The sequence below is a fragment of the Peromyscus maniculatus genome, chromosome 11 (assembly GCF_049852395.1).
Source record: "Peromyscus maniculatus bairdii isolate BWxNUB_F1_BW_parent chromosome 11, HU_Pman_BW_mat_3.1, whole genome shotgun sequence".
NCBI classification, from domain to species: Eukaryota; Metazoa; Chordata; class Mammalia; order Rodentia; family Cricetidae; genus Peromyscus; species Peromyscus maniculatus.
Window position 1 is genome coordinate 83,309,287 of NC_134862.1, and position 26,594 is coordinate 83,335,880.

At 41.3% G+C, this 26,594-nt stretch overlaps 1 protein-coding gene across 1 annotated transcript in view; it reads left to right on the forward strand.

Moving 5' to 3' along the window:
* Fmn2 (formin 2) overlaps nucleotides 1–26,594 on the forward strand; it is a 315,696-nt gene that overhangs the window by 13,763 nt on the left and 275,339 nt on the right. Inside the window, exon 2 of the mRNA XM_006993715.4 lies at nucleotides 23,030–23,196. Coding sequence (XP_006993777.3) covers nucleotides 23,030–23,196 — 167 coding nt within the window. The remainder of the gene's footprint in view (nucleotides 1–23,029; nucleotides 23,197–26,594) is intronic.

Consider the following 26,594-nt stretch of genomic DNA (forward strand, 5'->3'; position numbering starts at 1 on the left):
AATCACAAATGTATGTGTGTGTATATGCATATATATTTTATCCCTGTAATATGTTCTGTAATATTATTAAAAAGAAAAATCTTAGACAGATTAAATTTAACAGGCCTTGGGCAGGAAAAGAGAAGGATTCACAGAGTAGCACTCCAGATAAAAAGCAATTTACAACATGTTGGTAGGGGATACAGAAATGACATACGGAAATAGCCTGATGGGTTATTTTTCTGCAGATGCCTTATTTGGTCATTCTGGACAATATGCAGCCTATAATCGTCTGGATGCTCAGCTGCTCGGTTTCAGTTTGTTTGCCTTTTAGGTTAGGTTATATTTCTCACATATGGAAGCTGCTTTAGGATTACTTTAATTTAAAGATATGCAAATTATCGTGTATTGTGCATGTGATATGTAATAAGCTTCTTATACAGTTTAATATATGTTAATGCTCTTTAGGTTGGTCCCCTTGTTGCTTGGTGTTATCCATCTCCCTGTCCCAAATACTCCAGACATTTAAAGATGGCTCATGTTCTTTTTGTTCATTCTAGGTGGAATTGACACCATTTCAGGGGAAGATTCTTGTTGATCATATTTGTTATGTTATGATACACTGCCATTATTTTGTCAGACAAAAGCTTCATTTAAAAAATGGGCTTAGTTCACTTAATTTTTCTAACATAAAAACCATGTGGTAGCCACAGCTGGAGCCCAAGTCCTCTGCATGGAGACTGTGGTGTGAATTTACAAGATAGTAAATTCCCCAGTGAACATGGTCTGTTTCCAGAGGTTGGGGGATCAGAAGGATGTAGGTCTTAAAGAAGGCATCAAATCCAAAGTGGCCTTGGTGGCATTGCCCAGGATGGCAGTGTAGTCCCTGGTAGTCATCAATACCGGCCATCATCATCAGATTCTTGGGCTTAGGACCAGAGATGTCTCGAGGGGCAGGGATGAAGTTTATCAGGACAGGGCCACAGCATCTTGTCCCCTTGCCTGAGACCGTGTGGCGCTTGCCAATCTTGTTCCCCTAGTAGCTTCTACCCACAAGGATAATGGAAAACTTGTCTAAGATGATGGCCCTTTGGATGTAGTGGCTGCTCCTTTGGAGCACTTTACACCCAGGGAAACTTGACAATCACAGTTCCAATACAAAGCCTTCAATCTGGTCCACTGGCCAGCGTGAGTTGGCTTCTACACGGGTATGATGTTTCAACCCTCATTTTAAAGGGGTACTACAGGAAAAAGGTCAGTCATCTCAGATTCCTTGGTGGGCAGACAGAACAAGTAGGTCTCCTCCAGGGACTTGAACTTCATGTCTTTGGCCAGAAAGCTCAACTTGGTTATGGGTCCTTCATGCTCTCCTGATATACCGATGTCATCTACTCGTTGGTATTTTCCCGAGGAAGAAGCCAAACTCTTCATTTTAGGTATTTTTTTTTTTATTCTTTACATTTACCCTCCATTCTGACACCCTATGGCCATAAAGAACTTTTTTTAAAAAATCTGTTTAAGGTCCTTGAAATATATGCATTTCTTTGTGGACTATATAGTGTTTTCACGTGTTTGGTTTATACCTCATTGTAGACCTCATTCTTCTGAAGGTCAGCTGCATTTGGAGAAAACTCTGCAGAATTTTCCTAGTAAATTTTTATCTCTTTTCTTGCTCCTTATTGCTGCTTCACAGTGTCCCAAAGGGTGAGAGCTCTGCTGGGTTGGACAGCACCAGGGGGCACTATTCTCCTTTTTCCTGTGGCCTTAATGTTCCTCTGGAGTTGTGTGAGGTGACAGTTCTGGTGTGTTCCTTGGATGTTCTCAAGCATTTGTACAGTGAGGATCTTGACTCCTCAATTCCTTGGGAGCTACAGAAACACTGGTGAATATGCAAATTGGAACTGGGGGTGATGTAAGAATTACCTGTCATGTAAAACAAGGAGGGAGACCTCTTGTCCATGTAGTAAAGGCATATGTAATTTACCCAGGTATCATCTGATTAGTTTTTGGAATGAGTCCACTAGACTATATTACTTATTTCTTGTTCACCTAGTAGATTTTCCCACCAGGATAGTGGAAAACAAAGCATAGCACATTGTTATTATCTGAGCTTCTGCTTTAGATGAGTAATTATGCAGTATTTTTAGTTAAGATGTTTAATTTTAAACTTTAATGTAAAAACTTTGCAAATAAATAACACTACATGTCAAAATTACTCAAACTTAATATATGTAATATCTGTACTTTATTATACTTTCTCACCAACAGTGTGTAAGTGTTCCCTCATAGTGTTAGATGCTTTTCTGTTGCTGTGATAAAACACGTGACCAAAGCCAACCCGAGGAGGAAAGGGTTTATCTTGGTTTATGGTTCCAGAGTGATCGACTCCATCATGGCAGCAGTCAGGTGGTGGCAGAAGCTGGAAGCTGGCTGATCACATTTCCATTTACTCAAGAGCTGAGGGAGAGAGAAAACAGGAAGTTGGGTGACTGGAAACCCTCACAGCTTACTATCAGAGACACTTCACTCACTTGGGAAAGGTTCTAAACCCCTCCAAGCAGTGCCAGCAGCTTGAGGTGACATGTTCAAATACATGAGCCTACAGGGACATTTCTCACTCTCTACCACAATCCCCAACATGTATCCTCACCACTGTTCACTGGCTTTTGTTTTCTTTATGGTAGCCATGCTGTCTGTGGGGAGACTGAATCTTAATGTAGTTTTGATTTGTGTTTCTCTGAATGTTTTTGAAAAATGTGTTGGTTAGCTATTTGTATTTACTATCTTTAAGATTTATGTATGTATGCATGCATGTATGTATGTATGTATGTACATGTATATGTAGGTAGGTATGTATTTATTTATATGTATAAGTGTTTTGCTTGTATGCCTGGTTCTTTGTTAGCTATTTGCATTTACTGTCTTTCTTAAAGATAGATTTATTTATTTGTTCATTTGTTTGTTTATTTATTTATATGTATGAGCATTTTGCTTGCATGCCTGGTTCCCATATAGATAGACTTTATCTATCTATCTATCTATCTATCTATCTATCTATCTATCTATCTATCTATCTATCATCTATTTGTTTATCTATCTATCTATTTATATGTATGAGCATTTTACTTACATGCATGGTTCCCAAAAATTTCAGGATAGGGTGTTCAGTTCCCTAGAACTGGAGTTGGGAACATGGGTGCTGGAAACTGAACCTGGGTTCTCTGCAAGAGCAAGTGCTCTAAGCTGCCAAGCCTTCTCTCAAGCCCCTGTATTTTCTTTCTCAAAACATGTCTACTCAGTTCATTTGCTGATTTTAGGTTGGGGAATTAGTTCTTTTAATGTTTGTTTTTGAGTTCTTCATTTCTTTTGGGTATCAATCTCTTATCAGATGAATAGCTGACAATTTTTCTCATCATCATGCCCCAGTATTCTTCTGACTCTGCCTCTCCAGTGCTGGGATTAGAAGTGTGTGCCTGCCGGGCGGTGGTGGCGCTCGCCTTTAATTCCAGCACTCGGGAGGCAGAGCCAGGCAGATCTCTGTGAGTTCAAGGCCAGCCTGGGCTACCAAGTGAGTTCCAGGAAAGGCGCAAAGCTACACAGAGAAACCCTGTCTCGAAAAACAAAACAACAACAACAACAACAAAAACAAAAAACAAAAAACAAAAACAAAAAGAAAAAAAGCTGGGGTGGTGGTGGTGGCACAAACCTTTAATCCCAGTACTTGGGAGGCAGAGGCAGGCGGATCTCTGTGAGTTCGAGGCCAGCCTGGTCTCCAAAGCAGTTCCAGGAAAGGCACAAAGCTACACAGAGAAACCCTGTCTCGAAAAACCAAAAAAAAAAAAAAAAGAAGTGTGTGCCATTGAGCTCTGCTTTTTACCTGGGTTATGAGGTTGCCATCTTAGGTCTTCATGCTCGCATGGCAGGTACTTTTTGGACTGAACCATTTTCTGTCCCCACCTTAAGGTCTGACAACTTGAATCTATTTGCATTGGTGGTTTTACAGGACAAAATGGGGATCTGGCTCCATTCACTTACATGGGATATCCAGCTTTGCCATTACCATTTGTTAAAGAGGCTGTCTTTTTTCCAGCCAAACTTTTAAACACTTTGTTGAGAATCAGGTGGCTGTGGCTATGTGTGAGCTCCAGACTTAGATGGCAAGGGAGTCTGCGGCTTGTTTGGTGACCTGGTCAAACTACTGTGGCCTTGTGAATATTTTCTAACAAGATCATAGAACCTTTTTATTCAGTCCCCCAAGTGCTTCTAAACCAAGTCACATCCAATTGACAAATCCTATTTAGAAAATTCAGTGTACATTTTTATCCTTCTTTTAAATTTCTGTTTGACATATGCTTTGTGCTATTTTTTTTTCTCATAAGAAAATCTCTCTTCCTCCAGGCTTGCAAAACTTCTCGTCTACTAATTTTATCAACCTGCCCTTTAACACCTTTGCTCTAGAGTCCCCCTGAGCATGTCAGGTGGGATCTGTAGACTCACTGTTTCTTTTCTCCATGTGGAAAGCCAGGTTTTCCAGAATCACTTGCTAAATAGTCTGTTACCTGATCTTTGACACTGCCTTTATATCATTGTATATCTTTGTAATCCGTATATCTGTGTCTGGGGTTTCTCTTCTTTGCTTTTATGGTGTTTTCTGTTTTTAGCCAGTACCATATGGCTTGTATAAATGTGACTTTGCAAAATGTCTAATTACTAATCCCAGAGAAGTATCCGCTTTTTCAGTGTTGACCATCTGTCCATATGAAGCTTCTATGTATTCTCCCATGTAAATTTGAACAGGTGATTTAAGTTCTAATTTTTAAAATTATGTTTACTGTGTGTGTGTGTGTGTGTGTGTGTGTATCTATAAGTGTGTGATCCAGGGTCAGCTTAGTAAACATAGTCATTTTTACTATATTAATTCTGCTAGTCCACAAGCACAGGAAGTCTTCCCATCTTCTATTATGTTCTTCAAGATTCTGTAGTTTTTGTTTTGTTTTTCGAGACAGGGTTTCTCTGTGTAGTTTTGGTGCCTGTTCTGGATCTCTCTCTGTAGACCAGGCTGGCCTCGAACTCACAGAGATCCACCTGGCTCTGCTTCCCGAGTGCTGGGATTAAAGGCGTGCGCCACCACCATCTGGCTAACATTCTGCAGTTCTTATTGTCATGTTTATTCTTAGATTTTTTTTTTCCCGAAGCTAATATGAATTTTTTTCTTCCTGATTCCTCCTTATTTGGAAAGTTTGTTATATAGAAAATTCTGCATTGAATTTGTAGTTTGTTTCATTGCTGAAGTATTTAGCAGACCCGAATATTTTTGTTATAGTCTTTACAGTATAGATTCATACCTTTTGTATTTGTATCACGATATTTCTTTTTCTTTCCTTATTGCTCTGGCTAGCACATCAAGTACTACATTAGCAAAGTGGTGAAAGCCTGGGCACACTTACTGGTTCCTTATCTTAGAGAACTAGCTTTCCTCCCCCCCCCCCCCCCCCATTTAGTTCAATACTGGCTGTAGGTGCAGAGTATATTCCTTCCAATTTTCATTTCTTCAGAGCTTTCTTTTCAGGATGGATGACTTATCAGAAGTCCTTTCTGTACTTATTGAGATGATCACATAATTTCTGTCCCTCAGGTCATTTAAGTGTTTTATTACTTTTACTTATTACACTGAATTGTCCTTGTATTCCTGGAATGAAGTCAAGCTGGTGGTAGTATAAGATATTTGAAATGTATTGTTGAATTTGGTTTGTAATAGTTTATTAAGTTTTAGCCATGTTCATATGTTCATTAAGAAAATTGTTTTAGCCGGGCGGTGGTGGCACGCACTCCTTTAATCCCAGCACTCAGGAGGCAGAGGCAGGTGGATCTTTGTAAGTTCAAGGCCAGCCTAGTCTACGGAGCGAAATCCAGGAAAGGCGCAATGCTGCACAGAGAAACCTTGTCTCGAAAAAAACAAAAAAAAAAAAAAGAAGTTCTAGAGGGTTGGGAATTTAGCTCAGTGGTAGAGTGCTTGCCTACCAAGCGCAAGGCCCTGGGTTCGGTCCTCAGCTCTGAAAAAAAAAAAAAAGAAAATTTATAGTTTTCTTTTTTTTTTTTTTTTTTTTATTGACTGATTGATGGTTACACATAGTAGCAAAGTTTATTGAGGCAATCCTGGTTTCCTGAGATGATATTGATAGAATCCTTCCTCTTCTACTTCATGGACTATATTTGAGTCAAGTGATTTTAATTTTTATTTAAATTCTGGTAGAATCTACCCCACCTAAGGCTTTGCCTTTGTCTGTGAGATTATTTGCTAATTTTGTTTTTTTCTCTTCGTTAATTTGGTTAAAGGTCTGTGGATCATGTCTTTTTAAAGACCCAACTCTTGGATTCATTGATTCTTCATATTATTTTAGTTACATCAATTTATGTGATAATCTTTATTTTTCTTTTTGTCAACTAGTATCTGGTTTCTCTTTTTCTTGTTTTTCTAAGGTCTTGAGGTACATGTATTTCCTTTGAATAACCATGATTTTGTGTAATGTAGCGCTTGTAGTGGTAGACTTCCTCCTTAGAGTTGCTGTGTTGTATTCCCAAGGTTCTTGTGCTTTTGTGGTCATTTGATTCTAAGAATTTTGTAGTTTCCACCCTAAGTTTTTTTAATGGCCCACCAGTCACTGAAGAGTCTATTATCCAGGGCCTGTGAGCTAGCTCAGTGGGTAAAGGCACTTACTGCCAAGCCTGATGACCTGAGTTGGGTCCCTGAGATCGACATGATAGAAGCAGAGAATGGCCTCCCACCAGCTGTCTTCTGACCTCCAGACATACTCCTTGGCATGTGTGCCTCCAAATACATACACAAAGTAAATACAAATAAAATACTAAAAAGAGGAGTGGATTAAAAAAAGGTCAGATGTGGTGGATCAGTCATACTTGTAATTATATTATTTGGGAAGCTGAGGCAGAAGGATTGCCCTGAGTTTAAGGCTATTTGGGGCTGACTAGTGAGTTCCTGGTCATAAAGTAAGACCCTGTCTGAAATGAAGTACACTGTTCTATCTCCATGTATTTGTAAAACTTCTTTTCATAAAAAAAGCTATTTTATATTTTTGTTCATGCATATGTGTATGTTGATGTGAATATATACAGGCATGCAAGTGCCCAGAGATTCCAGACAAAGTGTAGGCAGAAGTTTCTGACCACCAGCCAGCGCCTAAATAACTACATAGAGACTTATTATTAATTATAAATGTTCGGCTGATAGGTTAGGCTTGTTACTAACTTAAACTCACCCACATTTATTAATTACTTGCTTCCACGTGGCTTGGCTTGTTAATCTCATTTTCTACACATCTTGCTTCCTTTGCATCTGGCTGGCGACCTCTCATTTCCATCTTCTTCCCAGCATTCTCTCTGCCCTGAAAATCCTACCTAGCTATTTGCTGTTTAGCTTTTTATTAAACCAATCAGAGCAATACATCAGTACAAAAATACTGTTGCATAATACAAAGATGTCAGATACCCCAGAGCTGGAGTTACAGGCAGTTGTGAGTCATCCAGTGTGGTATTTGAATCAAGTCACCTAGAAGATCAGGAAATGCTCTTAACCACTGAGCTGTCCTCTGGGCCCTATTTATGGATCAGATAGTGGTCTGATGAGCTCTTCTTTCCTTTCAATTTAATTTTAGAATAGACTCTAGTAGTTGTTAATCCATTGCTTCTCCCATCTGCCATCTTACCCTGGAGGCTTCTCATTCACCTGATACCCCATCCCTTTTTGAGCATAGGCTATCTCCTCTGACTGTCTGAAGAGGGGATTCTTCTATTGCAGTGGTTCTTAAACTTCCGATAGCTGTGACCCTTTAACACAGTCCTTCATGTTGCAGTGACCCCTAACCATAAAATTATTTTCATTGCTACTTTATCACTATAACTTTGCTACGATTATGAGTTATAATGTAAATGTCAGATATGCAGGATATCTGATATGAGACACTCCTCCCCAAAGGAGTCGAGACCCCAGAGGTTGAGAACTGATGTCATGTGTTCTGTCAAAACAACAACAACCAAAATAAAACAGATAAGTTAAGGCTAACCTGGCATGATGATGTCCGCCAACAGTCCCAACACTCAGAAGGCTGAGGAAAGAGGGCCATGAGTTCAAGTGTTGCTTAGGGTGTAAACTAGTTTAACAAGGGAAGAAAGGGTAAGAGGCCATAGTTAACTGCATCACCTAGGCCAGTGGAAGGCCAATAAAGAAAAAAATCCTTCCCAGCACTTGGGAGGCAGAGCCAGGCAGATCTCTGTGAGTTCAAGGCCAGCCTGGTCTACAAAGTGAGTTCCAGGAAAGGCACAAAGCTACACTGAGAAACCCTGTCTCAAAAAACCAAAAAAGAAGAAAAGAAGAAGAAGAAGAAGGAGGAGGAGGAGGAGGAGGAGGAGGAGGAGGAGGAAATCCTATTGTCACTGTGGGGGAGGCCACAAATGAGCAAAGATCCAGAGCCTTTCTGCTCAGTGTGCTCCAGAGCCCATGCCCTGCATCTTGTCTACAAGTTTGTGGCTCTTGTGTGAGCTCAGTGTTTTCTTACTGGTTAACACACAGGCAACATGATTTCCTCTTGACTGTCCTCTGAAGGTTTCATCGTCTTTAACATACCGTAGTTCCTAAGGATTTGACTGTATCTGGTTTTCAACTTTTTCTCCTCCTCACTTCTTCTAAAGGTGTTCAATAATGTAACCAATTTTAAGCAGACTGCGTTAAAATCTGGGCTTGGGTCATTTGAACTAGGTTGTGAGCCCCTGCGGGATGCAGACCACATGGTCCGCTTCTTTTCTATCTTACTGCAGAACTTCTGCCAAAAGCTTTCCTCCGCGCTGGTGGCTGACTCGGAAGCAGAAGGTCCCTGGAATAAGAATGAGTTGATATCCAGCTTTGGCACTGCCACTGTCCAGTCTTATGATGCTGGCAGATTCCAGAACCTTCTCATTGCTTAGCTTGTTCTTTGAAATTGTGATGATAATCCCTGCTCTGCCAGGATTTGGCATGTGGCTCAGTGGCTAAGTACCGTGTTTAGTGTGCCCTGTGTTTAGCTTGCCTAAAGCCCAGGGTTTACCCCTCAATGCCAAAAATTAAACAACAACAACAAAAACAAAATCCTTGGTCTGCCTCTTTCACAAGATACTGACAGTTGTTGAATGACTTACCCCACAGAGTTCTGTCTACAAGAAGGATTTTCTGAGGTTGTGGTACCTGGTTATACTAACAGGTACTCGGGAGGTTGAGATCTGGAGATTACTTGAACACATGCATTCAAGGCCAGTCTGAGAAATATAGTGATATCTTTTCTCAAGTGTGTGTGTGTGTGTGTGTGTGTGTGTGTGTGTGTGTGTGTGTGTGTGTGTGTGTTTCTATACATTTTATATTGCCATTGGTCACAGGTCCAGTAGAGCTCCAGTGCTGAGATGATTCTGATTCTTCCTTACACAGGAGGATTTCTCCCTTCAGTGAGATGATAAACAGTTCTTTCTACTTTTACCCTAGCAGCTGTTCCCATGTTTATCTAGCTCTTTGAGTTTTGTTTATTGAGGCAAGAAGAACATTTGCAGCTAGTGCTTGAATGCGAAGCTAATTCTATATGCATAAAGCTGTGTTGGTTGCAGTGTGAAGCTGTATGTGGAGACGGAGGGAGGGAAGATGTGTGTGTGGGGGTGTCAGATTCACTGGGGAGCATTAATGCATAGTGAGTCCCCAGGCTGTCATCCAATGAATTGTTTTGAACTTGAGTTTAATAAATAAATATAGTAAAATAATTAACCTAGGTTTTTTTAATAATAATAAAATATAACCCGAAATTATGGATTCTAACTAGCAGGTCTCGTGGGCTTTTGATTGTTTGTTTGTTTTATTTAGTTTTGATTTCTTTTTTAAGGCAGTGTCTTTCTATGTAGTGCAGTGCAGGCTTGCTTGGAACCTACTATGATTCCAGGCCAACTTTGAAATCACAATCCTCCTGCTTCAGCCTCCTTGCTACTGGGAAGACAAACACATGTCACCATGTTTCCCATAAGCAAGGTCTTAAATATTGCCTTTTAAATTATAGTTTCCTGGATGTAAAAGTAAGATAAAAATAGGTGATCTGTGCTTCCTTTTATACAATTTTACAATAAATTTATAATTTCCTTCCTTTAAATTGAGCCAAATACTTATTGACCAGATTTGCAAGTACTGAGTATATAATTTGTATCTTTACAAAAAAAATTTCTTTTTTTTTGTGTGTGAGTGTTTTGCCTGCATGTATGTATGTGTACCATATGTATGTCAATGCTCTGTGAGGCCATAGTAGTATGTTAGGTAACCTGGAATTGGTGTCACAGCTGGTTGTGAGCTGCCATGGGATGCTGGGAACTGAACCTAGGTCTTTGCAAGAGCAGCGCATGCTGTTAATCACTGAGCCATTTCTCCATCCCTAGCCTTTAAAAAAAAAGTGTGTGTGTGTGTGTGTGTGTGTGTGTGTGTGTGCGCGCGCGCGCGCGCACACGCGCGCGCGCATGTGTACATGTCTGTGAGTGTGCTGTGTGTACATGGGTACCTGGGAAGCTGGGAAGAGGACCTTGGGGTCTTTGGGGCTGGGATTAGAGATGTTTGTGCACTATCCACTGTAACTGGTGAACTCTCTTAACTCTCTTAACCACTGGGTCCCACCATATATTTTAAGAACAATAATAATGAGAAGAATACAAAATAACATTTACTTGGAATTGTTTCAAAATCATTACCAAGCCGGGAGGTGGTGGTGCACGCCTTTAATCCCAGCACTCGGGAGGCAGAGCCAGGTGGATCTCTGTGAGTTCGAGGCCAGCCTGGGCTACCAAGTGAGTCCCAGGAAAGGCGCAAAGCTACGCAGAGAAACCCTGTCTCGAAAAACCAAACAAAACAAAACAAAACAAAACAAAAAACCAGTAGGGTTGAATTTAGATGGTGTCAGGTCAGTCTGTTCTCCACTTGTATTATGTACCCAAGGTTGGCCGTAGACTTACAATCTTCCTGCTTCAGCCTCCCAAGTACTGGGATTATAGATATGCGCCATCATGCCCTGCTCTCCAAGGCATTCCATCCAGTGGGTGAGTGTGTTGTGATGGAATCCTCAGTCCTCAGCTCTTGGAAGAGACACAGACGCTCATGCCTCTGCCCACTTCCCTTGGCTGGTCAGATTGTTTTCTCTAGACAGAAAAGAAAGCTCAGTCTATTCCAGTGAAGACTAGCTGGGAAAGACAAAGGCTCTCCCTTTTCCATCACAAAGACTTGACTCTTTAGTAAGCTGGATTCTCTTTTTCAAAATTAGGTGTCCACATTGTTTAATTTTATCATTTTAAAGATATTTGAGATGCATATTTTATATCATCAAACAATATTTTTTTTGTTTTTTGTTTTGTTTTTTCAAGACAGAGTTTCCCTGTGTAGCTTTGTGCCTTTCCTGGAACTCACTTGGTAGCCCAGGCTGGCCTCAAACTCACAAAGATCTGCCTGGTTCTGCCTCTTGAGTGCTGGGATTAAAGGCGTGTGCCACCACAGCCTGGCTCAAACAATATTTTTATGTGGTGCTTGGAATTCAACCTGAATCTTGACAAATATTAAACAGAACTTTGCCATTGAGTGACTTTCCTTGCCCTTCTGTGAAATCTCTTCTGAGACACTCTCACCATGTAACCCAGGCTGACTTGGACCTTGCTGTGTAGATCAGGCTGGCTTCAAACTTTAGATCATCCTGCTTTAACTTCTTGAGTGTTGGCATGAAATCTTTTAAATAGCAGATTTAAGACATTTCACTATGCAAATTTGCCTCCCCCGTGATATAGAAGTTTAATGAAATCCTAGGAATCTATTTCTCAGATTCATTCATCATCTCTATTACCAGTGTTATAGTAATTTCATCCTCCCTTCCCTAACTCTATTACTGCCTTTTAATAACTACTATAAAATAAACCCCAGGATTATTGTTTTAGCATCAGATACTTCTTAATACATCTCAAAAAAGAATTTCATTCTACACTTTATCCTTCTGTGTTCAATAATCTTGAAATCAAACAACCGTGGACTGAAGATATTAAAAACAAACACTGTGAGTGTAATGAGCACATGTAGTGCTGTGGGACATAGAAATATGAAGTAGAAATTCAGCTGAATATGGCAAAAGCAATACCTGGAAGAAGCCAAGGGCCTTTCCAGAGAATAAAGCCAAGATTTAAGGAGTATTGGTGATATTTGGCTTTTAAATATTAGTCATTTCCTGTTATGAATTTCTCGTGTGCTATTGTAGCTTTTCCATTCCTAGAATGGTGTGTTTGATCATTCATTGGGTACAATTTCCCCTATACAATTAGAGTATTTGGATAACATTCCCCAACTGCTAACAGCAGTCACACAGCCAGACCCCTAACTTCAGACCTTTCTGTAATCATCATCATTAGCAATATCTGCCCCGGCCATCAGGGCTTGAACCGGTTCTTGACCACCCTAAGGACGGAATGATAGGGACAGGAGACACAAAAGGAAATACACCAAGACAAGATTCTGATCAAGGTGCAACTTTATTTTTCTCCAGGAGGGTTTATATAGTTCCTGCAGGGTCGGGGGGGGGGGGGGGGAGCAAGAAGCTGTTATCTGCATAGGGTGTGGCAAGCTAACTGGATGTTTGTATAGGATGTTTACAGGGTGAAAAGGTCAAGGGCTCTGACTCAATGTCCTGTTGCTAGGCAACCTGACTGTAAGATGATCTAGTTCCCAGTCTTATGGGGCGGGCCAGGGGGTGTAGGGGGGTGGGGGGTGTCTGTATTTTTCCACTAACTAGAGATTCTGTCCTTGTCCCTGACAAATATCCAGCCAGGACCTTCTCTAGACAAAAGTATCTTATCTGAGATACTTCCCCGACTTTCTAAGAACAGACCACAGATAGATAGCATCCAGACTATGTGTTAGAGAAGGCCAGGGGGATGTGCTAATTAAGCTTAACCGTTTTTCTTCCAAGTGCTATCTCTAACAATTAACTCAGAACTAAAGTGCTTTTACACACCAGGTACGTCAAGCTGTGAGTCAGGTTGCCAAGCTACCTAGTGCACTCCTTTGCCCTTCCAGAAAATGGCAGAGCCAAGACAGATATGGCTCCAGAGGAAAGAAAGGCAGTTTTATTTCCACTCGTGACTTAGTGACTTATAGACTTCTAACATTTGACCTAACCGCTTCTAAGACCATAGTTTGAGCACATATATTCCCTTTCTTAGATCTCTTCACTGAATTTAGCCCTCAGTCGATTCATTCCCCATTAGCCACTTCCCTTTCAGGTGGCTATGATAGCTGACAATTACTGCTCTTTGTGTAGATCTTATCATCCCTCCTTTTGACCCTGTAAGAATTCAAGCCTGGTGACCTTGTCTTGGCCAGAGCATTGCTATTGCATGGGTATATAACTGTAAACCTCAGCGACTGAGGAAAGACTAGATTGGGGAATGAGAAGAATGAGATGGAAGATGAGGAAGAGCTAGATGGGGAAGAACAAGATGAGAAAGAAGTAGATTAAGATAGAACTAGATGGGAGAATTAAGATAGAATTGAGAGGGCAGCAGATAAATGTAGAGAGAAATCAGGCAAGAAAGGACTAAGTATGAGAGGAGAAAAGAAGCTGTGTGAAGAGAGAACTGACTCAGAAGAACAAAGTGTGTGGACTAAAGAGTTCCTGTACGTAAATCCATTTGATATCTTTACAATTAGATTCTTCAGCTGGTTGTTCAATTCTTCCATGGACTCTGGGAAAAGGCTCTCGAGGGGCTGGCCCCCATAGTCTTTGTTAATCTAGCCTCTCCTCATTCCCTAGATAATATGTTATCACACCTCCTTACACAATATTCATATTGTATTGGATATTATAATTTAATATAGAGATAACGTTGAGTATTTAAGGGATGTGTATATGTAAACACAGTACATTGAGCATCCTTGGACTTTGATGTGTATGGTCCATGGCAGGGCCCTGACATTAGTCCTCCATGGATATTGAAGGACAGCTACAGGCTATAATGGAATTGTTTGGATGTAAATAAACTTGACTGTGTAGAGTAACTAATCCCTTTTCAGAGCTTGTTACCTAAAATGGACAGTAAGGTGTATTCTAACATATGATTTGATGCATGATCAGTTATTTTCTGTTTCTCTGGGGTTAGGGTCAGGATATATTCATGACTGGTTGAATTAGTGATTCAAAATATCCAACATTAGTAGGTTGCCATGTTTATCTTTCTCATTTCTATTTCAGCTATGAAATTTCTGGGTGTGGAAGTGGAAGCTTTTCCTATATTTTCAAATTTCTCAATTGACTTTTTTTTTTCTCCAGTGGGTTTTCTGTGTCTTTGATATCCACAAAGTGAGCACTATCAGGGACAAGAGAATGATGTTTTTCTAATTCTGTCACTTCTTTTAAATCTCTAGGTTGATGTTTTTTCTCCTGAATTATTTTTTATATTCATTAGGTACATTTTAACATCCCAGAGTACAATTTAATACAGAGAAAGAATGAATAAATGCTTCATTTTTTTTTATTAATTCTCTGATATCTGTGGATTGGGATCCTAGCATTGTCTACCAAAGAGAGTTTTATTTTTTCAATCATTTTAATATATTCAGTTTGATTTAAATATACTGAATTCAATTATTTTTATTTCTTCAATAGAATGATACTTAATGATTATATACTGCCTCTCATGTAAATAAGGACATCTTTAAAAGACTAAAAATTGCCACGCATGGTGGAATCTGCCTGTAACTCCAGTACTTAAAAGAGGTTGAAGCAAGATGATAGCCACAAGTTTGATAGCAGAATTTAATCTACATACTGAGTTCCAGGCTAGTGAAGCCTTCACAGTGAGAAACTATCTCAGGAAAATGAAGTTGGTCCAGTGAGATGGCCCAGTAGGTAAAGATGTCTGCCACTAAGCCAGACTGTTTGATCTCTAGCCCCCAGGTGGTGGGAGGTAAGAACTCACTGTCCACACACACTGTAGTAATGTGTACACACACACACACACACACACACACACACACTTGAATAGAATAAAATGAAACCCATTAAAAAACAAAACCCAAACCCAGTATGTTTTGTTGTTGAACACTTTAGATTTCCCTGTTTCTAAGGTGTCTCTAATCCGTTCACTATTGTGTTGGGGTTATGCTAAATGTTTCCCATACATTTTCTCATCTTATCTTACTATTCCTTAGATTAGACTCTTGAGGTTGCTGAATTGACCCCTAACATGTTCCCTGTCCATAGTGTGGATGACACTTAGGTTTCAGAAATAGTAGAGGAAGGAACTCAGTAAGGCATTGGTGACATGGTAGTTTTGAGTTCTCTCTTCTTCCCAAATCTTCCCTCCTACAATATACCCTTTGTAGCTATCTTCACTTTCTGTCTCGTTATATTGTCACTTATACATATGTGGTTAGTGTGGCTCTCACCAAGGCTGCACAATTTCATAAAAAGGAGTCCATGTACATTCATGGGCTTATAAGAGAGACCATGAAAGATTCAAGTCCTGAGCACTTGTCAGGACATGTAAGTATGTTGGTAGGGAATCCAAAAAAGGGAATTTGAGGGAAAGTGGCCAGCAAACTAGAGAAAATAGAAGGGACTCTCATGAAGATGAGAGGCAAGTGTCTTAAGGGGCAAGTGGAAGAAACAAGGTCACTGGCTGTGTTGTAGTTTGAATGTGAAATGTAGGCTACATGTTCATGTGCTGAAGCTAGCTAATCATGCAGTTTTAATGATGGAAGCCTTGGTGGGGTCTAGCTGGAGATGGCTTCTTGAAGGTGTCTTGTCCCTGGATCTTTCCTCTCTGCTTCCTGCCCACTATCACGTGAGTTGCCTCACTGTATGGTACCTCTTCTATGATCTTCTGATGCATCCTAGCTCTGGAATCACCCATGAACTGTAATAGGGAACTAAAACTAATAGTCTTTCATTTAAGTTGTTTTCCAGAGGTGTTTGACATAGTAACAGAAAGTCTGACTCATATAGGTACTACATTGCTCACCAGTTTCTAGGTTTGTTTATTATTTTTAATTTTTAAGCATAGATGGAAGTCATTAGAACATGCTGAGCCAGGAGTAAAGGGATAAAGGCAATGACTGTCTACAATTCCAGCTAGTAGTCTTTTTTTATGTAAAGGAAGTTCTCCACCTCCAAAGAATGCAACAGTAACTGGGAATAAAGAGTGTTGTAGGTTCAAGGGATATTTATTATTTATTGGTTTGATCAAACCCAAATTCTTCTGCATACTAGGTTAGCTGTCTCCCAGTGAACTGCATCCCCAGGATGGACTTTCTGGAAAGTGAGCATTGAAAGATATAGCATTTGTTGAATGGTGGGGCTGAAGAGGGAAGGTCAAGAGGTTAACGGGCAGCCACAGCAGTCAGAGCAGGAAGTGGCCCAGTGGTATGAGCTTTCAAAATAGCTTATGCTTTTAAATTATTCGAAAATGTTTGTGGGAACAAAGGATAACATTTCCCACCCACTTTCTTGTCCCTTAAATGTGGCAGAATTGAAATAAGATGGCTTCTTGTGAGAGGACTTCAGGACAGGGAAGTCCTCTAGGGACAGCCAAACTACCACTGTTAGCACAGGTGGAGAAACTCTCTGGGCATGGCTCTCCACCTACGACCTGATGATATGTGGTTAGAGACATTTCTCTGAGTGTTATAACTGGGAATGGGGTGCTCGTGCTGCTGGCATCTAGTGATGGTGACCTGGGCTGCTGCTCCAGGATGGGCAGCTCCCTCATCCACACCACTGAGTTATTGCAGACTGGGTTTAAATAGCGCTCAAACTGAGGTTCCCAGCAAAAAGGTACACCATGTTAAAGATTAGACGAGGTTGACTGACTGTATTGCCCTTAATAAGCATTTATTGCTGCTTCAGTGCTTAATCTAATATCCCTGTGATAATCACTGGCCCAAGGGCTAAGGAGGTCATCTGAGGCCAAGAACAGATTTCCCTGCTTGGCTGTCACCTGCCTACCTGATTGTCTCACTAATGTAGATCTTTGTTGTTGTTGTTAGTTTGCTTTAGTTTTGTTTTTCCTTTTCTGGAGATAGGGTCTGACTGTGTGGTGTGGCCCAGAACTTGCTATGTAGACCAGGCTGGGCTGGAACTCATGGTGATTCACCTGCTTCTTTCTAATGAATACTAGGATTAAAGGTGTGTGCCACAACCTCTAGTAATACCAATATGTTTTTTAAGTGCCTTGATTTATGACTTTCTTTGATTTGTTACTGCAGAAACTTCATGAAACTATTACCATGATGGAGCATGGTATTTGAGGCAGCCAGAATCTGTGTTCCTGGAACAGTCGTTCATAACAGGTTGCAGAGTAAGCTATGTCTTGGTCCCTGTGAGATAAGAGCTGTGAATACGTATCATAGCTTAGAAACTGTGGATAAAGAATTTAGGGCTACTTTCCCATCACAGAACTGGGGTTCAAAGGGCTTTAGTGCCTTCTCTTGCACCCTCTTTGATAATTTGTGACCTTTGGGCACATACTCATTTACTCTGCTGTGTGCACTCACACACCCAGTCCTGTGCCCTGGCTTTCTGTTGTCATTGTTGTTACATGGCGTCTGAGTTGTACAGAAGTACCATAGTCGTGCGAGAACTGCTTTCAACCAGTTTGTCTGTGTAACCATTATGCGCACAATGGCTAGGCCTTGATAATTAACCACTTGAGATTTGAGATGCAGTTTCCTGGGTATTAATTCTAGTTAGGTGCAGATAAACTTCATTTCTGTAGTGGAGAAACCTTTCATTTCACTTAAAAATATATTGGGAGATCAAAGAATGTCCTAATGACCTAGGGGAATGGAGAAAATAGGTGCTTTTTTTTTTTTTTTTTGCTCGCTTTGTTGTATTGCATTTTGAAGACACATTTTGAGATGAGTTATATTTTATAGACAGAAATGGAAAGAGGCATAAGACTTTCATGTCATATTTTTGATAGAATTGTATGTTTATGTTTGAAATTCAGGATGAGGCTCTATGTAGTTCAGTGGTAAGGGGACTTCTCTAGCTTATGGAAGGCCTTGGGTTGACTTACAGAACACACAGCAACCAACAAAAATTTACTTCTCATAGCCAATGTATAGATTGGAGCTTGGTTTTGTAAAACTCTGAGCTAACAGTGGATGCTGTATTTTCAAAGGTGTTTTAAAAGCATCCCACCAGGTAGGAATATATGGCCTATGTGGCCCCCAAAGCCACAGATGTTGACTGTTTGGTCCTTCATAGAAAGAATCCGATGGTGCAGTCATGTTAGGTTTCAGCTCTCCCTCAGGATTCCTCTTGGCTCCCTGGTTTTCTGATGGTTATTGAGAGAAGTCAGATGAGACACATGAGGCACAGTAGAAGACTTTATAACAGAAGGAGGTACAGCACTCTCAGCAGATGGCCAAAGAGACCACTGTGCTAATCTGCATTTTATTTAAGGTCGTCTACATATTATTGCCTCCTTCTTTCCCCCATCTCTCTTCTTTCTCTTAAGGCAGGGTCTCGTGTGGATAAGGTCGGCCTTGAGCTTGCTTTGAGTCAAGGATAGTCCTGAATGTCTGATTCCTCTACCTCTCAACTGTTGGGATTATAGACATGTGCCACCATGCCTCATTTTGGTGTGTGCTAGTTCTAAAGCCCCTAACACAGGCTGCTTTTACTAAGGGGTGTTTTCCTGTCCAGGTGATCGATAGGACAATTTGGATTGATTCCTAAGGAGAGGACAGTACCAGAAAGCCCCGGGTTAGAAAGTGATGTTATAAGGTAGTTATCAACTGATGATATACCGTTTATAATGTGTCGCACCCAAAGCCAGAGATATAAATGAGACTCCACTCTGACCAGTAATCAGGATCCTGGATTTTTATTTTTTGGTTTTATAAGCTGGCAATTGGCAGAGAAAAGTCTGTCTTAGGTGATCTCAAACCTCTTAATATCTAACTAGCTACTCTAATGGGATTGACATCATTTATGGAACTAAGATCTGGCTGTTGACTCACAATGAGCCAGTGAAGTTGAGAGGCAAAGTGTTGAGAGGCAACAGTGGTGACTTCATTCAAAAAGCAGGTTTGAAAAGGAGAAAGGGATTTTTCCATGTGCCGAAATTCATAGGGGAGGGGGCAGTATCCAGTAGCCAGATGGACTGGGGGCAGGGGGAAGTCTTTCTCAGTGGGACCCTGTGCATCTTGGGAGAGAGGCAATGCTCTGGAGCCAAAGGGATTCAGAGTATTTCTTGGTGGGCCCCTGTGCATCTTGGGAAGGAGTGGTATCCAGGAGCTGGAGGGATTGGGAGATCTTTCTTAGTGGGACCCTATGAATCTTGGGAGGGGGTGGTGTTCAGGAGCTAGAAGGTTTGAGGGGAGCCTCTTTCTAGGTAGGCTTCTGTGTGTCTTTGTCAGAAGGCTACAAAGGGCCTCTACCTCTGCTCAGCTCTCACTTTGCACTTCCTTTTCAGAAATATTAATCTCCTTCAAATCAATGTGTATGCTTTGTGCTAGTCGATGACGTAATATATGCTGTTTAACCACAGAACTTTAGAAAGGAATGGGTATGAGTACTGCAGAGGTCACCAGGTGATATGGGGTCTAAAGAAAGACCATGTAGCAGTTAACATCTGTATTATTAATTTGAGACCTCTCTTTCAAATTTAGAATGCCAAGCAATAGAGAGGTGGTATCTTAAAGGATTATGGTAGGGCAGATAGGCAAAAGAAGGTATGTGTATGTGTGTGTGTGTGTGTGTGTGTGTGTGTGTGTGTGTGTGTGTGTGTGTGTTCCTTTTTATATTCTTTCTATAATAGGAATAAATATACATTAATGAATAACATAATAATCTTCTAGACCTTCTCCAAGTATGTATCTTCCCCCTCTTCAAGTTAGCAGGTTTACAGGCTGTGTGCTGCTCTCATGTATGACATCAGTGAAGGAATAGGCATGAAAAAGAAGAGATTTCACAATCATTTAAGTGAAATGGTCAGTTACATGAAAGAGTTTATAGAAGGATCTACAGTGGTGAGGAAGGGACTCACTGAAGGTTTCTCTAGGATGTTTGATTTTGATTTAAAGTTGGTTGAAAGATGAATTCTTGAGAGGGACAGACAATAGGGTTCAAGAACTGAGGACAGTTGTGGCTTGGAAGGGATCTGGAAGATTTTTCTCTTTCTTCTGCTATAGTTTTCAGATGTAGACAAATGTTACATGAGTTTCTGACTTTCTAAGGGTTGGTGTATGAGTAGTTCTTATTAGATTTTGACCTGACACTGGATCCTTCCTATTCCCCAGAATTGTGGCACCTATAACAAGATTAAGTACCCATTGCACAGCTAGGGAGACTTGTACTTTCGGCCACAATTAGAAATGAGAGATAAAGTTGCAAATTAGATTTTCAACCCTTGGATGGAAGAGATTTTATTTAAGTCATGAAAGAAGTGAGGGGGAGGCATAGGTGAATAGAGAGAGAGGTATTCATGTCTTTTATGGGTCTTGTTAGAGGTTTCCCAGGAATTTGAGCGACAATTCTTTTCTCTCCTTCTATAATATTTCCAGTTGATGGCATGGCAGTTGTCAACTGTCTTGGCACTAGAGAGTACGTCATTTAGCACACACATGGGAGTCTGATGAAGTGTGAGGTGCTCTGGCACTTAAGCTACTGTCTTCAGGCCAACAAGTTTCTAGTCCACCTGAAGAGGAATTTCTGGTTGACCTGCAACCTGTTCTGAATAATACATAAGAGTAGATTGAGACAGAAATTCAGCCAGCTCCCCAGAACAGTACTCTAGGTTTAGTTAAAAAAGAGTAAGGACTGGACCCTTGACTCTCATGCCTGTCTATCTTTAGAATCAAATAGGGACCAGTGGAATAGTGGTGCCCACCGTGCCCATCACTTTGTTTTTTCCAAAATGATTGTAAGGCACAGGGAAGGTTGAGGCATGGACCAGGAGGACCTAGTCTTCTAGGGTCTGTTGCTAGTATCTTACTGTGTTATAGGCATTGGTCAGTGTTCAGAGGGCACACATGGAGATTTTCAGGAATTTGTGTTCTGGAAGAAAGAGCAGAGCCAGGGAAACGTGGAAAGCAATAGAAATAGATGTGGTTTATTAAGGAATTGAAGGGGAAGGCCCTGAGGAAAACAAGAGTGAGCAAGAAAGCTAGAGAGATTATGGCTTCCAAGACCCTGAACCAAGAAAGTATCCATCCTTTATAGATCATTTACCCAGAACTCACCCTCTTTAGCATTTAGAAATGGTAGAACTTTTTTTTTGTTTCTGCTGTTTGGTTCTAGGTAACCTATGGTCATTGGGGGTTCCAGTCTTTCTCTGCCTCAGCTGTCAGTCTTGTAATAATTACAGTGTTTTAGTGTTCTTTGAGAATTCCATGCATGCACACATATATTTTGATTACCTCATGTGAGTGTGGAGCATGGTAAATCTACCAGGGACTATATCCCTAAAGAACACTGAGCCTGTCCCCCTTAGGAGGCACCAGTGGACAGCAGCTCCTAAGCTATGGGTCGGGGCTTGTGTGCCTCTCCCCTGACTGCTGGAGCATCGACTGGCTTGATGTTGACAGGTAACCATAGCTGCTATGAGTTCTTAAGTACAGCCGTTTCTCACTGTCATGGCTGGATGATACTGATTCACTCCAGTCCTGTAGACCTCAGACTCTTAGAGTCTTTCTGCTGCTCTTCTTTATGTTCCCTGAGCCTTGAAGGGAGGGGCTGTAATACAAATGTCTAGTTTATTTCTGAGTGGCCCACAGACTTTATTCTGTATGTCTTGCCATTTGCCTGTCTTGATCCCTCTAGAACCTTCCTTTCTGCTGCACTGGCTCTCCTTCATGGTACTTCTCTTCTCTGGAGAAATAACAAAATATTTAAATTGAAACTTTCTGTAGTTTCTTGCTTTAAAAATTCTTTCGAGTTTTGGGGTTGGAGATTTAGCTCAGTGGTAGAGCAATTTGCCTAGCAAGTTCAAGGCCCTGGGTTCGGTCCTCAGCTCTGAAAAATTAAAAAAAAAAAATTCTTTAGACTTTTAATTTAATTTTTTTTTTTTTTTTTTTTTGAGGCAGGGTTTCTAACAGTCTTGGCTATCCTGGAATTTGCTATATAGACCAAGCTGGTCTTGAACTCACAGAGATCCACCTGTCTCTGCCTTCTGAGTGCTGGGATTAAAGGTGTGTGCCACGACCGCCCGGCCTTTAAATTTAATTTTATTATTTTATTGGTGTGTATGGGTGTTTTGCCTGCATGTGTGTTTGTGTATCACGTGTATGCAGTGCCTGTGGAGGCCAGAAAAGGATTCCCTGGAACTGGAGCCATGGATGATTGTGAGCCACCATGTGGATTCTGGGAACAGAACCAGGGTCCTCTGTAAAAGCAGCAAGTCCTCTTAACCGCTGAGCCATCTTGCCAGACCCCACACGTAGCTGTTTCTATGGAACAACGGAAAACATTTCTGTCGTTTTCCTCTTCAGGATGACTTTTATTTTCTGGCCAACTTTCTTGCCTTTTTTTTTCCTGGGCTGATACCGTTGCTTACGCCTCACTCTCTGTGTCTCCCTGTAGTACTGGGTGAGAGACCGTGAATGTCAGTCTCTTAACATCTCTAGGCCCAAATGGTGGCAGTTTGACTTACTGTTTCTTCAAAGAATCCTCTGGAGGGTAAACAAAAAGAAAGGGGAATTGCTTAATTAAATCCCAAAGGGCTGGAGGTTCTTTTCAGGTGGAGAAGGTATAGTCTCAGTAACAGAGAGGGGATCCTCTTTTGAGGCAGGAGGCATTGGGGAACCTGGGAGAGCACACCCCTGCTGCCCTTTCCTGTGTGGGGTCTGGCCTCATCCTGCAGTTTTGTTCATTGGGATCCTTTCTTGTCACACCAGTAGCCTTGGAGACTGTTGCTCACGGGTGATGTTTGCCATTCTCTCTCTGGAGAGTTCTGAGCCAGGTGACCTGCCAGCCCCCCTCTAATGACTGTGTCTCCTGCGCAGGGCGCACTCTGTTGGAAAAACTCTTCAGCCAGCAGGAGAACGGGCCTCCAGAAGAAGCAGAAAAATTTTGCTCGCGGATCATTGCCATGGGCCTTCTGCTTCCTTTCAGTGACTGCTTCAGGGAGCCATGTCATCAGAACGCTGGGTCAAGTTCAGCACCATTCGATGTAAGTAGGAGAATCCACTTTGGTCTGTGGGGTGGACTACGGTTGGCGTAGCAGCTGTGATGTGTGTCTGCCCCAGTTGCCCTATGATTTAAAAACAACATGTGATGCAAGGCTTCCTCCCCTGGGCCACTCAAGGGCCCCGCTTGTCTATTTCCTATACTTTTCTTTAGACTACGACATTAGATAGAGTTTACAAACCTCCTTTTTAGAAACAACAACAACAACAATAACAAAAATCCAAATAGTCTCTTAATAGTTTTCTAGCCTGATCTAATCAGGGCTGATTTTAAGATCACTGAGAAATTTTCTTTTTGGTGGAGATTGAACATGCATGGGCAAGTGTTTCTTACTCAGCTACACCTCACACATCAGTATTTCTGTGCTGGTCACAGACATTCCATCAGAAGCTGCACCAAAGGGTAAAATACGAGTCCCAGTGGATCACAGGTTTCCATGGGCACTAGAATGCTACGCGAGTGTTTTCCCGACTCATTTGTGCACTAAACATTGACAAGAAGAAGCGGCAGCCTCTGCCCTTACCCAGGCCCCCACTCAGCAGAACTTAATAGTGTGGAATGCAAAAGGCATGTTCATAACCCATCATGAATACCAGCACTTCTGGACTAGCATTTTCAAGCCAGAGTATTAACTTAATCAGGTATGTGGTCCATGTGCGGTGTGATTCTGAAAGCATGCACTTAAAGCTGAGACAGGCAGGAATTCTCATACATGTGTGAGAAAGCTGGGGCATCTGGTTGGATCTGAGTGTTTGCAGACACTGGATTCTGATCACATGGGTAACTGCATTCCTTTCAGTATTGCCAAATATGCCTCAAAAGACAGCGAACGCGAACAGAGGCTGAGGGCAAGAGCTGCTTATAGAACCAGGTATGGTGGCTCAGGGCTGTAATCCCAGCACCTGGGCGGCTGATGCAGGAGGATCAAGAGTTTGAGGCTAGCCTGAGCTACACAGTGAGGCTTTGTCCTCAGAACCACCGAGTATGAAAAGGTGATTTTAAATAATGAAGTGTCCATGCTTGTTCCTTTCCTCTTTTTCCTGTTTACCAATCCTAACCTGTGGTCTTTCCCCAGGCCCCTTTTAGTATGAGCAGAAGAAATCTCATAAAATAATCTGAGATTTCATTTCTGGTTTGTGACAAAAATTTCTAGATGATGCCGTGATGTGTAGACCTTCTTTAAGATTTATTTATTTTATTTTTTTTAAATGACACGGCAGCTAATCACTGCTAGATAGATCTTTTTCTCCTGTGGAAAGAATTAGATAATTTACAAAGTTTCCTCTCTTCTCTGTGGGCGCTGAGTGATTCTGGAGACAGAACCTGAGGACTGGAGTGTGGTGTGTTGTAGAGCTACATTCTGGTGGATACCAGTATGGTAATTTGGAGAAATGGTAAACACAATAAAGTAGAGGGAGACACTAGCTATGGTCCTATTGCATGCTATCATCTTTTTATAACAGCCATTGCCGTCTCCGTCGGAACAGCCATGACTGCTTGCACCCTCAAGATCTAGCCCCTTAATGCTCCCTCGTGGAAGAAGTGGGTAGGGGTGGGGTCATGTACTCCTACCTGAGATTCCAGCCACTCCTCTCAGCTGTGTGTAACTCCACCCAGGCTTCACATGGTCTTGTGGTCTGGGGGGGTTGGTGCTAGAATATATGATGTATGCTAAGTTAACTTAAAGAATGGTGGAAAGGGGACTCCATCTCTGCAGTTATAGGGAGATTGTCATTCACACTGGAGTAAGACTTTTCAGTGATGTAGCTGTGTGGGGAGTCATCCATTCTGCTGTAACACCCCTCCCCCTTGATCTGTACGTATGCATGATAAGGCCGCTGGTTTGCCATGTTGGACATCCATGGAATTTCTATTTTGGTATGTCATTGTTGCCCTAGAGGGGATTAATAGACATATGAGTGTGGATTTTGTTCATATTGTCCCAGGAGAAGTTCACATATAACAGTCTAGCACTTGCTTTTTTTTTTTTTTAATGAAAACTATTATTAAATTAACTTTATTTTCCTAATTAAAGCTCAGAACTTAAAAGTCTTTCCACCCAGTAAGTGTGAAATTGGAATAAACTGAAAAGAACAGGATAACGCTATTCCCCCATTTAAAAGTTTTTATTGTCTATTTATATTGTGATGCTGGGGGATAAACTCAGGTCCCCAAGCATGCTAGCAAAGGGTTCGACCAATGAGCCACATCCTTTGCCCTTTTCTTTCTCTGCTGAAGTTAAGCTGGTTGCTTCTCACGCATCACCTTACTCCAGTCACCCTGGTGTTGGAGAGATTAGAAATGCTTCTTTAGCCAAGCTGTCTTGGAAGGCAGCTAAGTGTCACATGAAAGTCAAAACCAGGCACACAAAATAGGGATTTTATTCCTCAGCTTGAAGGGATGTTTTCCTCTTGGCAGTATTCCTTGGCTGTGTACTACCTCTCTAGTCCCGGCACCAAATGAACACAAAACAAAGAGGAAATTAAAGGTACTCTCCTGGGAAATGTTGTTCCATATTCTAAAATAGCAGATCAGAAACAGCACCAGGGCTGAACGAACACAGAGTCAAGGATTTTTTTTTCCCCCTCAAACTGCAAAGGAGGCAATCATCCTGGACATTATGAAGACTGAGGTATCAGTGGGGGATGGGAAAGAACATGCTCATCTCTGGGGAGAGACGTTTCTGATAATTAGTCTCTCTGCTGATTTCCAGAAGAGGGTTGTTGTGAGCATTTCCAACAAACAGTTCTCACAGCGACAGTTCTTTACAAGATGGAACCCAGTAGGATTGGGCTTGTACCGGGCTCTCTTCCTGTCCCCTGGTCTTATAACAACATCCTACCCATCTCTGTTTAGACATGTCATTTTAAAAAATTCTATAATTTTTGATATGGGGACTCTTACTGATACAGTTTAGGAATTGACCTACTTCAGCTAAAGATTTCTCATGCTAGTTGCTTGTCGTCCTGTATCTTTTTAGGACTTACCCTTTTGATTCCTCGGGCTGTAGAACATATGCAAGGACATCACATTTTCCCTCACATTACTTGATAAAGGTTTTGTGAACTTTGTAAGACACATGTAGCTTTGAATGTCCGTGTTTACTCATTTACAAATGCTAAGGAAATTTATCCTATGTGCCAGGTGTCAATAAAATTCACTAGAAAATAATTCAAGTAAAAAGGAGAGCTTTATGGAAATAACAACCAAAGAGGAAACGTGTGCGTGCGTGCATGCATGCGTGTGTGTGTGTGTGTGTGTGTGTGTGTGTGTGTGTGTGTGTGTGGTGTCTACTGGTATAGGTCAATGGTCTATGTGGTGTTTTGAATGAGAGTTGTCCCCATAGGTTCATATACTGAATACTTGGTCTCCAGATGATGA